The sequence below is a fragment of the Neopelma chrysocephalum genome, unplaced genomic scaffold (assembly GCF_003984885.1).
Source record: "Neopelma chrysocephalum unplaced genomic scaffold, ASM398488v2 Primary Assembly neopelma1_63, whole genome shotgun sequence".
NCBI lineage: Eukaryota > Metazoa > Chordata > Aves > Passeriformes > Pipridae > Neopelma > Neopelma chrysocephalum.
The window spans coordinates 7,942,224-7,958,278 of record NW_020897720.1 but is presented as its reverse complement, the minus strand read 5'-3'; the positions used below and the strand labels follow the sequence as shown (position 1 = coordinate 7,958,278).

The 16,055-nt window shown below is 44.2% G+C and overlaps 1 protein-coding gene across 1 annotated transcript; it reads right to left on the bottom strand.

Annotated features, from left to right (window-relative positions):
* Positions 1–4,231: 4,231 nt before the first annotated feature.
* On the bottom strand, positions 4,232–15,272 carry LOC113967205 (ovoinhibitor-like). The gene is made up of 16 exons (XM_027682615.1): positions 15,141–15,272; positions 14,336–14,355; positions 13,362–13,498; positions 13,132–13,192; positions 12,528–12,661; positions 12,036–12,087; positions 10,863–10,999; positions 10,421–10,481; positions 9,500–9,636; positions 8,917–8,977; positions 7,380–7,513; positions 7,242–7,302; positions 5,815–5,951; positions 5,411–5,471; positions 4,933–5,048; positions 4,232–4,433 (listed from the first exon to the last, which is right to left on the bottom strand). Exons 1-16 carry the CDS (start codon positions 15,193–15,195, stop codon positions 4,388–4,390), a joined length of 1,410 nt encoding a protein of 469 aa, XP_027538416.1. The 5' UTR covers positions 15,196–15,272; the 3' UTR covers positions 4,232–4,387.
* Between the last annotated feature and the right edge of the window lie 783 nt (positions 15,273–16,055).

Here is a 16,055-nt window from a genome sequence, read left to right as displayed (position 1 = left end):
TTGGTCAGGGGGCCATGACTGGCCATGCTCAGCAAGGGCCCTGGGGCATGGGCTACAGCTCAGCTTTAAAGGGAACAGTGAAAAAGGGCTTAAAGCAGTACATCCAAACATTCCTCGTTCTTCAGGGGACTTGAACAAAATTAATGTTTTACTTCTATGAATGAAAAATAGGCAGGAAGCAATATACTCTATAAATGCTTTTTCTTTGGAGATTCACAGTATGTTTAAAATTACAGGGCCTCACCTCAGCTGGTGAAAATCTGGAAACCCCTCCTGGGCTGTGTGGATGTCTGCCAGCTGGAGACAGGCTCCTTCCACTACTGCTTTCTGCTTTGTTCCTATCTACTCGTTGATCCGCGGAGAGCATGCAACCAGAGCCCAGGGCATGGCAAAGAATCAAATAAAACTGTATCAAACATTAAATTACAACAAGAGAATGAACATTTCTGAGTGTGAACATACTGATGGATGAAATGGCTGCATACCAGAGTTATACTCCTTTAAACGTAGAGGTCTGAGAAAATTTTTCAGTTCCCAAATTATTTTCTTTGCTAACAGCCAGTTAAATAGACCTGTGCAACTGATACAATGAGTTTGAATAATTATTTCTGGATTTCTTTTTTTTTTTTCGAGGAACATATGGTTATAAAAGTGCTTTAAAAATCATTTAAATATTCTTCTGAAATGAATATTTAAAAATCAGTGGGATGAGCCTTGTCACTCTCTCACATCCCTCAAGAGAATGACAGAATGTCTAGGCCCATCCACATGCCTCTAGCAAATGCAGCACATGAGAAAAAAGATAAACCAAGGGAAAATTATCAGCAGACATAATTTTGAAAGGCATAGATTTTTTGATAAAGTTTTTGAATGAAGTTTGGGTGCAGACACACTCAAGCAAAAGTTGTGGGGTTTGTTTTTCAAGTCACAGATGGGTAAGTGCTGATAAAAGGTGAAAAAAGATATCTCTGCTCAATATGAAAAGACTAAGTATTGTTTTCTACATTCCACTTATCAATCAAAATTTAAATGATTCACCTAATTCTTCCCCCTCTTTGTTTTGTAAGAAAAATTACTGTAGACTCAGAAAACATTGATAACACTATAAAGATAAGTCAGACAAACAAGGAAAGGGAGAGGACATTTATATTCTTAACATATTGCCTCTGTGATATGTACTGGTACATGTACAGGTCACAAATCCTGAGGCTGGACTGTCACCAGTGTGAAACACGTCAAAGTTTGTCAACCCTTGGCACAGCTCAGCCACTCTGTGCCCAGCTCCAGAGCCAAGGGCTGCAGCCTGTGGAGTGGGACCAGCTGCATTTCAGCACTAAATTTTAGATGCCTGATGTTGCAACTGTATGCAAAAATGACTGGAAAGTCGTTTTTTTCTTTGCTGCATCCTTGACTGAGGATATAAAGCTGCTTCCGTTCACAGCAAGAGTGCAAAAATAAGAGTCCCCTGAAGCAGGACTCAAACCATGCTTGCTTCTGATTCTTTCAGTGTCTCTTTCCAAGCTAAAAACCAAGCTTTCCTAGCACAACTGTTGAGTGGTTTTTGAGAGAAACCTGAACATTTTGAAGCTGCTCGGGCTTTTGCTCAAGGTGAGTAAGAAAGTCACCCTCAGGGCTCTGCAGCATTATGCACCTGAGCAGTGATGGAGCAGCAGGCTGAGCAGCACCAGGGTGTCTGTCACCTACACCCTGGAGATGTTACTGAGTATATTTGCAGTCTGGCAAGCACTGAGTTCATGAGATGATTGGGGACCCTGCTTGAGCAGAGAGGTTGGACTAGATGACCTCCAGTGATCCTTTCCATTTCGCGATTCTGTGATTTCTTGCTGTTTCCCACCGCGGTAACCTCTATCTATCCATGTATCCAACATTCCTCTATCTATGGCCAAGCAGGCACCCAATTCAGTGAACTGTAACCTGGACCACCTTTCAAGTTAGTGACACTTGAAACTTGGTATTGTTCTACCTCTCTCCTAAACCACAAAAATTCAATGTTTCCTCTTGAATGTGTTTGTCTTTGCCTGATCATTGCTTCCTTGTCATTGAAATGTTTGGGCTGGAAAAGATCTTTAGGATCATCAAGTTCAAACATGACCCCAGCACTGCCAGGGTCACCACTAAACCATGTCCTCAAGTGTCACATCTACATGTCTTCTAAATCCCTCCAGGGATGGTGACTCAACCACTTCCCTGAGCAACCTCTTCCAGTGCTTGACAACCCTTTCCATGAATAAATTTTTCCTGATATCAGATCTAAAGCTCCCTTGATGCAACTTGAGGCCATTTCCAACACAAAGCAGAAAGAAATCATCCAAGTAACAAACACTCAGTAAGTAACCCTGGAACAACTGAAAAACAAATCCAAGGCACAGGAAACCACACTGTCCCTGAGAAGGATGCCCTATTTTTATAGTTATATTGCTTCATAAAACACCCCCTGAGCCTGGGGGATATTTAAACTCCAATGTCAGGCTTTTCCCATTTCCTGGCCCAGTTTTAGTGATTTATTCCATTATGTGCTTCTACATGAAACCTACTGGTGAATACTGCATGGAAACCTCTGTCTAATAACCCCTTTGGCTGCTTCACTGGATTGCTCTGACTTATCCTCAACTTTGTTCCTCCTTGAATTCTTGTTTGCTTTTGGTGTCATCAGACAATGAGCTCCACAGAGGAGGCTTTGGCAGGGGTGTGCCAAGCCAATGCCATTCAGTTGGCCCTTGACAGCTTTACTGCAAAGGCTTCAGAAGGCTTGAAAAAGCCAGTGGTCAGAGCTCAGTCCAAGTTAAAGGCTGTCAAAGTCCACAAAAAAAAATATTCAGGTCTTATCCCTGAGGATAACCCAGTAACACTTAAACAAGACTGAAGCAGCATGTTCTGCAAAAGCACCTGAACAGAAAATGGCAAAAAGGTTATATAAACTAAAGGAACATTTACTTTAGGACGCAGACCAAAGAAAAGTACAATAAGCTATTGTTAGTTACAAATCATCTTGAAAACGGACACTAATGGCACAGAGGTACTATGGCCTCATTCTCTGGTACAATAGCCCCAGTATCTCCAAGTCAGGAACATTTGCCTGTAGCCTATTCTTCTGGCCTGACAATTCAAAGAGTGACTTTCCAAACTGATCCAAATAATTGTGTTACTCTCTGGTAAACTACAATGGGACATTGAACTGGGGAGGCACTAGCTGTAGCCCAGAAGAAACCCTGAACCCTAAAATACTGGACTTGCAATAGCTTTGGTGACCTCATGTGGAGGTAGTGGCAGTGGCTGTACCTGTGTTGCCAACAGATGAAGGGCAGCCCCAATGTTCCACTACCTCCCTGCCATCCATACAGACCACCAAAATGACAACAATTGTATCACCAAGTCATGACCTCTTTGGTCTCAGAAAAGTAGTAAAAACAACTCTGAGGCAGAATTGTTTTCCTATGACTTCTTATATATTCAGTTAAAACTGGTCACAAATGAACCTCTGAATCCTTTTGCTTCCCAGAAGTCTTTAGAAAGCAGCTCAGTGATGTACTAGGGCTGTCCCCCATCTCAGGGGTGATCACTGCCCACCAGTCCTGGAGATATTCTGTTGCATTAATAAATTAAGATATTTCATGAGTGGACACTTTTGCTGTTTGTGACCCTGATTGCAGCTCAATATACCCCTCCTGTAGATTATATCCTATAACAGCACTTGACACTGAGGACAAATTCAGTGGAGACAGACTGGAATCACCTTTCCTGACAGCAGCTGCTGTCCCTTCCATGGGACAGGCAGCACAGGCAGCAGGAACTGGGACAGGGGCACCTCTTGGCTAGGCAGCCAATTTCCTTTTCTAGCCCAAGCAAAAAAGTTCTCTTCTTGAGAGCAAATCAGCACCCACATCCAAACCATTTCCCTATGGAGGAGGTGGACCACACTCTCAAGGTGAATGTCTCCTTGCAGTGACTGTAAAGATGGAGTCTGTGATCAGGTCATACAGAGATATAGTTAGATAAGATTAACACTGACAAGGAGACTCTGAGGAGTAAGGAAGTGACTGGGAGCTCCACGGGGAGGTCAAGCCCTCATCAGAGCAGGGATGGCACTGACACGTGGCAGGAAAGGTTTCATCCACACTGTTTGGTAGAGGAGAACACCAACAGAAAAATACACAGGCACTCAAAGTACCATGTCAGGGAGGAGATGGGGCAAAACAGATGCAATATGCCATTAAGACAGAGAAACTTTGCCAAGTCAGTTTATTGAACAAGTATCTCAGGAGCTAAGGAAACAAGGCAAACTGAAGGAATGTTACTAGGGAAGATCAGCCCATGGCAAGTCTCATTTAAGGGAGCTTGTCTTCCTGGGCTGAACTCCAGCACAGACTTAGCATTCAGCCAAAGTCATGAGATTGAGAGTCATCCTGCTTTCCCTGGTGAGAAAAGGGGAGAGGAGAATTAGACACAGAGCATATTAAGTGCTGAAGCCACATTCCTCATTTCACTGGCCCAAGTGATGATTTAGTGTTGACTGGAGATGAAGAACAGTCTCAAAACCCCAAATACTCCCTTTCATTATCATCTTTAAAGGAAAGATGAAGGTTTCATACATTTGATACTATCCAATTGGTTTGGTGAAGTACTTTCCACATGCCCTCATGAGCTTGTGGGACACATTGAGTGCTGGTGAAAATGAATAAAATACTTTTAAAATAAACAAACAGAAGGCCAGGTACAGATCACAGAAATGGGCCCCTTGCATTTTCCCCTAAAATGCAAAAAGCCCATCTCCTTGCACAACTCATGGTGCACTGGAAATGTCCAGTATATACTCATAAGCTGTTAGTCAAAAAGGCATCATGAAAACAGCCCTGAATTCATAGTAGGTGCAGGAACTGATCATGAAAGAAAAGGTTTTACTCTTATACTTACAGGTAGGCATTGCAGAACATACATCTGTTGCTGTATGTTTTGCCATCAGAGCCACAGTGGGGCATATATTCCATGGTGCATACAGGAGACATTTCTTTGAAGCCCTTGCAGAGCTCCTGCACAAAGAAAATAGACATGAGTCTCTCTGCCTGAGAGCAAACTGAGTCCCCCCAGCATAAGGAATGACACCCACTGAGAAATGAAAGTGGCTGTAACATTATTATAACCAACTCAAAGTTTCCTCCTGGTGGCAGATATGATTTTGTACTGTTTCTGCTCCTTGCCATGCCTTTTCCTACATTGTTACACAGTAGTGGGACAGATGTTGGCTGTTTTATGACCTGTGTGAAATTCCCAAGGGATCTCCTCAGGTCTGTACACCACCACTCCCCCAGTTTGTAAAACAGAGTGAAAACAGTCCCTCATGAGCGTAACAGACACTGGACTTCACCCTTTGTTCCCATCCTTTCTCACTCACTCTTGTAATGTCCTCTTCACAGCGTCCGTTCTTTCTTTTGCCAAGGTTGGTCCGATGCTCCCTGGAGGAAGGAGAGAGCATTGTTAACCATGACCTTCCCCAGTACAACCACAGAGCAAGAACAAACCTCACTCCCATGGAGCCACAGGATTTTCAGATCAACCACCTTAGCACTGCCTGCACAGCACTAACAAGAAGGTGCCCTTGTGGTTCAGCCATGTGCCCATGGTTGATGCACCCCCCCTTTGTGGGGCTCTGGGGTTGAACTTCTATGTCAAACACCAACAAAGTAAGCAGGAAAATATGGGCAGACAGACAGGACCCCTCCAGCACAGGGTTTCAGAGAGAGCCCTTGAATTTTACTTGGCACTCAGGGATCCATCCACCCCCAGGGAGGTACTTACATGTTGTGGGCACACAGCGTACACTCGCTGGCATAAGTGACACCGTCGGTGCCACAGACGGGATCGTAGATCATCGTGCAGGCCATCAGCTGTGTGCCATCCTTCTGCGTGGACATTCGGTACTGGCTGCAGTTGAGCTGGGGAACAAGGACACCAAAAGCTCTGACACAGGCTCTGCTCTGTGCAAGGGAGCCCAGACACAACCCCCTCTGCTTTTGCCTCTGCCTAAATCTGCCTATGCCAGATCCTGAAGGGATCTGCTAGAGGACAAATTATGGTTATACATTAACTCATTCTTCATGGAAAACTAGGAATTTCCTTTCACAGCCTTATGCTGGAGAAGACTGAATGAAGGCTGGAAGGTAGACATTACTCATTCAGCTTTGCATTTATCACGTTGCCCCTATACCTTGCTGAACTGACCAGGATATTACAAAGCGCAGCTCAAAAATAATCTGCAAATCAAAATGACACGATTTATGCACTTCCTGCAAGGGGGCTGACTGTGACCAGGGTGTTTTTCATGGCCCACAAGAATGGAGGGGGGATGTGCTGACAGGACTTTTGTTGCAATGGGATGGTTCTGAGTGTTGAAACCTGCCAGCAGGACTGGCAGCCGTTGAAGCTGATTTACACCAGCTGAAGAGCTGCCCTTGCATTTTAGCACTCCCAGTTTCTCCAGTGTGAGCTCTTCTTTCCTGATTTATGTATCTCACCCACCCTGAGCACAAAGTGTACTCAGGAAACAAAGGAATGACATTTCATAGTTTGTTTGTATAGAAATGAAATATCTGACTCGGGATGTTGACTCTTTCAAACAAATGCTAATGAGGTGGCTTTGTTCTTCTATTCCCCAAGGAGAGTAAATAGTTTAGAGCTGGCCAAATATAGTTAATCTGGTATTTTTACAAGATTCATTGTTGGTATACATTAGATTACATTGCATTTACAAAAAAAAAAAAAGCAGGGATGGGTATCAGGTATCCCCTGATACCTTAGGTATTAGCATTCAAAACACAGGCAATTCTCTAATCTTTGTAGAACATCCTTTTGTAAAACACAAGCATCCAGGAGGCACTGGGTTCCCTGGGTACCCTTTCCATATTGCCAAAATGGGCTGCTAAGTTCCCGCAGCAGACATGATAGACCACTATGGGAAAAGGATTTCTTTGTGTAAAGCCTTAAATCATTTATGTTACCTGTCTCATAACTCATTCCTCACCTGTCCTCTCCTCTTTCTTTTCCTGACTGTGTGCAGGAAGTGCACAGCGTTCCTGCTGCCAAGAGGGTGCTATTCACCCACAGAAGGAAGGTCAGCACAAGCCATGACCTCCGGGGAGGCTACACCACCCAAACCAACCAGCGTTTGTTCAAGTTATGCAGTTGGCACCTGCTCAAACTGTTGTTTTTCTTTAGGTTTCACTTACCTGGGGAGCTTCCTCTACGCACCTTCCATCGTGCCTCTTGGCAACTTCGGTTCCAGAGGCGCTGGAAGAGAAAGGAGAGTTAAAAATGCTCAACAAATAACTCTGTGGAGCTCTCAGGGGGTGACCTCCAGGGCTTACATGTTATGAGCACAGAGCGCACAGTCGTTGCTGTAGGTGACACCGTCTGTCCCACAGAGCTCACGCAGGATGAAGGGACAGGCCATCATGACTTCCCCTGATTTGGTGTTGCTCAGGTATGTGCTGCAGTCAACCTGGGGAGGAAAACAGCAATGCTGGGTCAGCTGGTGCGAGATGGAAGAGTGTCTCACCTGCAGTCTGTCCACGCTGATCCTCCAGATTTTAAAGGCTTATGTCAGGGGAAAATCAGAGGTTTTTTAAGTTTACTTTTGCATTAGAAAATAGTCAAGTAATGGTAGTTGGGTTTGGTATTTTGTGCTAGCAGAGGGAAGAAAGGAACAGCCGGCCAAAAAGATTATTTTCCTAGAGTAGTACGCATACAAGTCTTAAATCCAGCATTTCACAGAATCATAAAGGTTGGAAAAGACCCCTGAAATCCAACTGTTAACTCAGCACCACCACGTTCACCACCAAACCATATCCCTCAGTGCCGCATCCACAGGTCTTTTGAACACTTCCAGGGACAGTGATTCCACCAATTCTCTGGTCAACCTTTTCCACTTACTGACCAGACTTTCAATGAGGAATTTTTTCCTAATGTTTAATCTAAATGTCCCTTAGTGCAACTTGACAAATCTGATTGAAAGTGTTTGATATAAAGTCCAGCTTGACATGGTTAACTGTATCTGAGATTTTGTTTCAGAGTTTCCAAAACAGCAGCAAGACCTGTTTCACCAGCTCCTGCCACAAAAATATTTACAATCTATTAATTCAAATATTTGAGGATAAATAGACAAACATCTATAGGAAATCAGTCTACACTGGCTAAGCACCACTGACACTTCACTGTCATTTTGCACAGTTTCCCCAAAGCAGTGTCTCTTATTATCCACATTTCCCACATGGTCCAAGAGCAAATTAAAGCAAAGACAGCATTTTAACAACTTGTCTTTTGTATAGAAAATATATTGCAGTCCCTCAGGATGCATGAAATTATTTTTGGTGCTTCAGAGCTGCTCTGCATAAGCAGAATAAATGTGTTGAGATATTATCAGCACATATTGTTGCTGTGCAGGATAATAAAGCTATTTCTGTACACATACCTGAGAGCAGATTTGTCCTGGCTGACCAGAGCACAAGGATTTTTTAACCTGCCTGTCTAGTGCAATGGAAATCCTATCACTGAATAAATACACTGACACCTAACACAGCCTTCTGCCTTCTCTCCTACTGTGCTAAAATGAGCTGCATGGTTCTTGTTCTGCCTCTGATGATTTCTGTTCAGAGATCTGCAGTACTGGGACATTTTTTTCTGAAGTCCCAACCTGTCCCTATCCTCTCTTGCCCTCATGTACAGCACATTGGCATCAGTAACTGTGAGCAACTAGGGAGAACCACAGCATCAGCATGAGCCCTGTGCACCAAGCTCCATCCATCCATCCATGAGCACAGAGGGTGCACTGAGCCCAGCCAGGGTCTTCCTGGAGACTGGAGAGAGAGTAGATGGTGCTTATTTTATAGCTAAAAGTACACTTACAGGAGTGCTTTCCTCCTTGCATCTTCCCTCATGGCTTTTCTTAACGTCAGTCTCGTGTTGTCTGAAAGGGAGAGGTTGGGGTTAGCACACACACCAGCTGAGCCCTGTGACACCCAGGTACCACAGAAACCAAACCAAACCCATAGCCTATATATATGATAAAGGAGGCATCTGATTTCCTGATGAACCAGCTTATCCCAATCATTTGCAAACATAATGGGTGCAGACCCATCAGGTCCCCTCACTATGTGCTACACAGCAGCCCCATCTTCTCTTTCCTCTGCCCAAACACCACAGTCCCACCCACTCTTTCCCCTGCCCAAACACCACAGTCCCACCCACTCTTTCCCCTGCCCAGATATCACAGCGCTCATACTGTGCTCAAATTAAGAACTGACTCTCCCACAGCTCCCCTGAGGAGCAAAAAGAGAGCATCAGGGAAGAAAATGAAGGTGACAGAGGCTTCAGGAGGTTGAAAGAGAAACAGAAAGAGATGTATGGATATGTTGGCACCAAAGAAAACCATCTGGAGCACTAACCATGGCTAGTCACTCCAAAAGAGAGTCCTATGTGCAGCACTTACACGTTATGGGCACAGATGCTGCACTCGTTGTCATAAGTAAATCCGTCTGTGCCACAGACAGGGCGCAGGATCCTGGGGCAGCGTACCAGGGGTTTACCTCCCTTCACCTGTCTTGTTGGGTATTGGCTGCAATCGATCTGCAAAAGGCAGCAATGACAAACGTGAGGAAGACCTGGTTTTGTGACCAAAAAAAATTCCATCATAACCTCCTTCCATGTCTTTTACGCTGGGATACTGATGCGACACTAGTGCTACGGCTCAGTTCTTGCAATGCCAGGTTGAGTCAGTTCTGCATGAATCCTCTCATGCACAGAAGGAACTGCACGGCACTACATGGTTTGTGAGATGCCAAATCACTGGAGTAAGAAGCTTGGTCAATCTCAAATGCAAGATATGTCAGAAAAGCAATTAAAAAAGGGAAAACATAGTCCTCTTTTCATTGTGCAGTATAGATATAAACAAAACACCAAAACAGTGAAGACTTTGATCTTCCTTTGAGGGTGCCCTTCAAACACAAAGCCCAAAATGACCAATTCCCTCATTTGTTTGTTGGCATGTCCTAGACACCAGCTCTGGGACTTCTCAGCTGATACACTCAGATCAAAACTTCAGGTGTGCTCCATATGCCAGAATACATCCCCACCCCCACCCCAAAGGCTGACATAGGTGTGAATTCATAGTGAAAGCTCTGTGCCTAGCTCTTGTGCAGCCCATCTGCCAGGGCTGTGAGGGCAAGGAGGGCCCAGAGGACACCTGCCTCAGATGGGATTCTCAGGCATCCTCAACACAAGAACCTGACAAGACTTAATAGACCAGTGTAGAAAGCCAGGCTTCAGGCCAGCTCACTTTGAGTACATGTCACTTCAGGGAACCTTTCAGTTGATACAGCTAAGAGAAGTAAGGCTTATATTGAACACTTACATCAGAAGTCTCCTGTCTGCACTGTCCACTATGCTTTCTGCCAACATGCGTCCTTTGTACTCTGGAGGGGGAAACAATAAAATTGAGGAACTAAATGCTTAACCTCTTGGTCACAGTCATGTGCAAAATGAAGCAAACTATGGCTTCAGACTCTATAAAAGTGTATCAGAATAGCTACTTTACTCATTAACAAGCTCATCCCATCTTCCCATAACATGCAATTTAAAGCAATATTCTGAATTGTTCCTTCCTCTGCCCAGTCACTGCCCAGCCCACAGACTAATCCAAGGAGCTGCCTTATTACTCTTCAAGGTTTCCCAAACCAACCCAGTTTCTAAGAGACTTGAAGAAACAGGCATAAGCAGAAATGCAGCAGGGTGGTTCTCAGGACTGCACAGCATTGCTGGCTACTCTGAAGGAGCACTTTAAGTATGGCACTTACCCATTGTGGGCACAGATCCCGCATTCGTTATCATATGTGTTGCCATCTGTGCCGCAAACTGGATTCAGGTCCCTTGGACAGGATACTAATTCTTTGCCATCTTTAGTGACTTGTGTTGGGTACCTGCTGCAGTCAACCTGTCAAAATAAGGACAAAAAGCTCTGGTGGAGCCCTTGCTATGCGAGAAAAGCTGATGCAAAAGCTGTTCACTCTGTATCCAAGCCTCAGTTGTTTCTGCAACAGGACAAAGCCCTGATACATTGAAGTTAAATTTCCAATCAGAAATGAGCTTTCTTAATGTTATCCCAGTTCTCTAGCAGTCAAGGAAAAGGACTATCGTGGCAAAGGGATTCTTCAGGCAGAAGAACATGTATAAAATTTTGGGCCTGTTCTCATCAAAAAAATGTTCTTAAATTTGGTAAGAAACATTTTTCCCCAGCTGTAAATCTGACTAATACTGTTTTGGTTTCTGTTGGTTTTCTCCACACTTCTCCAGCTCTGTGATTACTTCTTACTTCAGATTCCCTGTAGTTCAGCACAGGTTTTGAAAGGATAGGAAAAAATGGTTATCTATCAGTCAGAGAATGGGCTTCAGACATCCCTGAATTTTGGCGCTGAAATACAGAACCTTCTCTTCTTGAAGCACCAGACTGTTGGCCTCACACAAAGATACAATACACCATGCTCTATAAATATGTATGCCTAGTGCTCTTGTGAATCTCACTACGTCTGTGAAAACCACCAGCATGGGAATTTTGAATCTCTGTTGCTGAGGGTTGAAATGCTTGTGATCTCCAGAGAGAAAACTGCCAACCTGCACAGAATGTTGGCAAGTGAAATCTTGCCCCCCACCCCTTCCTCTGGGCACACAAGCCAGCTTAGCACGTAGGGAAGTGAGTTCTGAAGCACTGACTCACTGCAGCTCCTCATTCCATATCCCTCTCCGTCCTCCTTCCTCAGTTTGATATGGTAAGCATGGGATGACCTTCTCTTTGGAGCAAGGAGGATGCCAAATCCACCCACACCATCCAGAAAAGCAAAGCATGAACTGGGACCCCTGTAAGCCTTGTGCTATGATCTCTTGTAGTTTCCTAGGGAAATCTGTGGGGTCCTCAGGATTCTATTTGCAGCCCTAAAAAATTGATTTTTGACTTCTATTGCACTTACAGAGACAGACTCCTTGCATTCTCCGTCATGTATTTTGGTAACATTGGTGTTATGTTCTCTGAAAGAAAGAAAAGTTTTGGTTAGGAAGTATTGAGAATAACTTCCTCCATGTCACTCCAGGTACTGGGACAACAAAGCTGAGTCCCACCCACCTTGTGGGACACTACAACTGCTTGACTTGTCTGAATGCAACCTGCAGATGGCCACAGCAAATGCACAGTGTTCCCATATCCCGTGGGAATGAAGTGTTAGGAGTAATTTGGTATTATAAGTAACACTTTGATCTGTTCATGGCTCTGTTCTGGGTTTTTTGTGATTCCCCTCACGATCATCATCAAAAAATAGGGAAGAAAACTCAAGCTGGCTGAAGAATTAAAAACAGCCAGTTCCAAGGAGACCTACAGAGATACCTGCCTTAAGACTAATATTTTACAGAAGTGCTTCTGAGAGCCTTAAGTCACTAATTATCCAGAAGGATGTTCCACACACAAGACTTACATGTTATAGGCACAGATCCCACATTCGTTGTCATAGGTGAAGCTATCCGAGCCGCAGACTGGTTTCAATATCCTTGGGCACGCTACCACAACGTGATCATCTATTACAGCTCTTCGGTAGTTACTGCAATCAATCTGTACAAATAGCAGGAATAGAGGAAAAAAACCAAAAAACACTCATTTTTGATATAAAGATAAAACACTCCTACATAGTCTGCTTACTCTCAGTCTTTGGGGACAAACTAATTCCACTATCAAAAGCAGAATTCTCTGTGAGAATTCTCTCCCACTGAAAAGAAATGGCATAGCAAGAAGGATTGTGATTTGGGTTTTGCAAGATCCTTCATAAGATCCTGCTGGAGCTATCCAAGTGGTGAGATCCAAACCTCAGCCAACATATTACTTCCATTTTATTCCTAAATACAGAGACTAGAAGTCTGAAGTAGAAAATAAGAGAGACATGGTATCAGATAGCCCATAAAAACCCTCCTAGCTTTGGTTATCATCAAATTTTAATCCCTTTTGGGCTGTGCAGACCAGTTGTGCATGCTCTATTCTCCTTTTGTGTGGTGTTTGAACTGCCCCCATTACAGACTTTGTCTTACCACGACAGATTTTGGCTCGCATTCTCCATCGTGGGCCTTCTCCACACTGTCACCATGTTCCCTAGAAGGAAGCAGACCAGTGTCAAGGATCTCAGAGCACCATTGCCTCGAGGCTGGCAGTGTTGGCACCCAGCTGCTCCTCATCCCAGCTCATCTTTGGGGAACAAAGCTGCCACCTTTACCTGGAACCCTTGCCCTAAAGGTTTCTGTGAGGTTCCAGCAATACTTACTCGTTGTGCAGGCAGATCCCACAGTCGTTGCTGTATGTGTTGCCATCAGTGCCACAGACTGGTTTCAAGATCCTTGGGCAAGCTACCCAGGACCTTCCATCCTTGGTAATGCCTCTGGCATACGTGCTGCAGTCAAGCTGTGAAAGCAGCAAAGAATCAGCCCCAATTTTGGCTCCCTCATGGAATGAAACCCCCAGCAGCCTCCCACTGCCGCAGTGCCTGCAGCTCCTGCCGACAGGCAAATTAGAGGCATTATTGGGAATCTGCTCAGGCAGTCAGGAGAAGGGAATCCTCCCTACAGAAGTTTCTGATTATGCTTTCCTGATGGAGTCCAGGGGTGCACAGCACAGGGGAAGGATTGCTGTGGTTGAGACACTGTTTAATGAAGGCAGCTGGCAATTGGGAGCCCAGCCCTGCACCAGAGCCCCTCGGCTCAACAGCGGATCCTTTCAGATCGTGCTGCACTCTGTGAGTTACAGGAGTCTCGTAGCTGCGTGGGAAGAACCTGCAGACAAATCCATGGCTCAGACCCTGCTGTTTTCCTCTCTGTGATATAGGTACAGAAATTTATGCAAGGAACATAGTTCTTTGGGTCTTACCATATGGAAACAATTATCAGAGTCACAAGTCTTTGATACTTTCAAGCATATCATAAGACAGTATTCCTCATGAGGAGGCAAACTACTGCCTTTGGCTTGGAGTAACTAAATTATGTCTAAGAGCTAATATAATAGGATTGTACAATTACTTCTTGCTTTTTCCTTTTATTTAATGAACTGAAAATACTGTGAGAAATGGGGATCTTTTACTTTCTCATGAAATTGGCAATATTATTCAGCCATGCACTGGAAAATATTATTTGAACTAAGCTAAGATTTCATTAGATTTAATCCATGTGCTCATTGGGTAATTACATACTGTTTCTGCTTTACCAGAAACCTGAATAGAACAGAATAAATAGATCTGTAGCTTACCTGAACTCCAAAGGCAGTACCTAAAAGAAAAAATCGGAGAAAAAAAAATCAAATTACTAATATGCAAAGAATACATTTGTAAAGCTTTTCATGAGACTTTTAAATTCAGTGATGTTGTTGACTAACTTATTTAGTTTAGGAAAAATATGGAGTTCTACATTGTGCCAGTAAATGGCCATAGGATGTATTAAAAGTTACTAAATACAGTTTCGTTGCACTTCTGAGGGCAGATAAAACACGTGAGAGCATATATATTAATCCATCCCTCAGATGTTACAGGGAAGGTACTTTCAATTCAGTACTCTTGGATTTTAACCCAAGAGACTTAATATTTGGCTTTCCAAAGTTTGAACATGCGTGCTTAAGATGACTATCAACCACTGGCACTGTCCATCTCCAAACACATCTTTCTCAGTTACCAGGAGCAGCACAATAAACTTACAGAGCAACCCTAGAGTTTTAAGTTTGCATTTATGTTGCTCACATGGATAATGATGCCATTTCTAACAGCTTTGTTTTGGCCTTTATACACAGGACTCCCACGTGCAAGTTCCTGCCCTGCACTAGGGCTGCTCCTTTGGCAACTGCTCTTACAAACCAAGAAGATGGAAACAGTTGCCTGCATAATGTTTGCTGAAACCTCTATCTTGAAACCTAACTTTTTTGCTACACTCTCTCAAGAAGGATATTTCTGCACGGAATAAGGTTCTCGTCCATGTCGCAAGACCCAAAGACTCCTACTGAAATGAAAATTCAGCTCCAATTCAGCTAGATCAATCTCTGCAGTATCCCAGGAAATACTCACCAAAACAGCAGCAAAGGGCTAGAGCTGCCCTCAGGAAAATGCCTGTTATCTTCATGGCAGCCAAGGATACAGCTCCAGTGCAGTCTGTGTGCTCTCTGCGCGGGCGAGGAAGATTGCAAGTAGGAGCAGGAATATATAGCACACCATGCTATCAAGTGGTCCCACCTTATTAGGTAATGCTCCAAGCCTGTCATCACCATTCAAAGCCAAAAATGTGTTTACCCAGCTCTAGATGTCTAGCTAATGATTGATACAAGAGTGTATGCCAGGAAGGGGATTTCACGAGCAGGAACCGTGCCAAGACCCCTCTCCTCCTGGACAGATCTGCCCAGCTCTGGGCTGCCCCTCACATGGTTGCAGCTTGTTGCAGGCTCACATCTACCCTGTGTCTGGTTAAATGCAATTAGAACTTTCTCCTCCTCTGTAGTTTTCAACTGAGCTGTCAACTGATAGCCAAAACCCTCATTATTTAACCTCAGAGCATGATTTTGTACTCTTCACTGCTGTATTTCATCCCAGTTTGAGCCCAGGCAATTTCAGCCCAGAAGGTCACCCTGTGCTCTGCGGGAGGAATCCTGCTCTTCTCCTGTTTAAAAAACTCAGCAGTGCTCTGCTCCGTGTGCCAACTTTTTTTGTACAACAGCAAAGAGCAAAAATATGAAGTTCGGTCCTAAAACCCATCTTTTTGGCTGTTCACTGATAACTCCCATGGTGCCGTCTGCTCATCTGCTACCACCTCCCCCATGGCCAGTCCCTGACCCACCTCACAAAGCCTAAGTGACACCATCCCACAGGGCAGCAGGCCAAATGCCTTTAATGTCTGCATAGACTAGATGTACTGTATTTCCTTTACCTAGGAAGTCAGCCAACTTTGCAAAGATTGGTATTAGCCCACGCATGGTTTCCTTCCTGAAA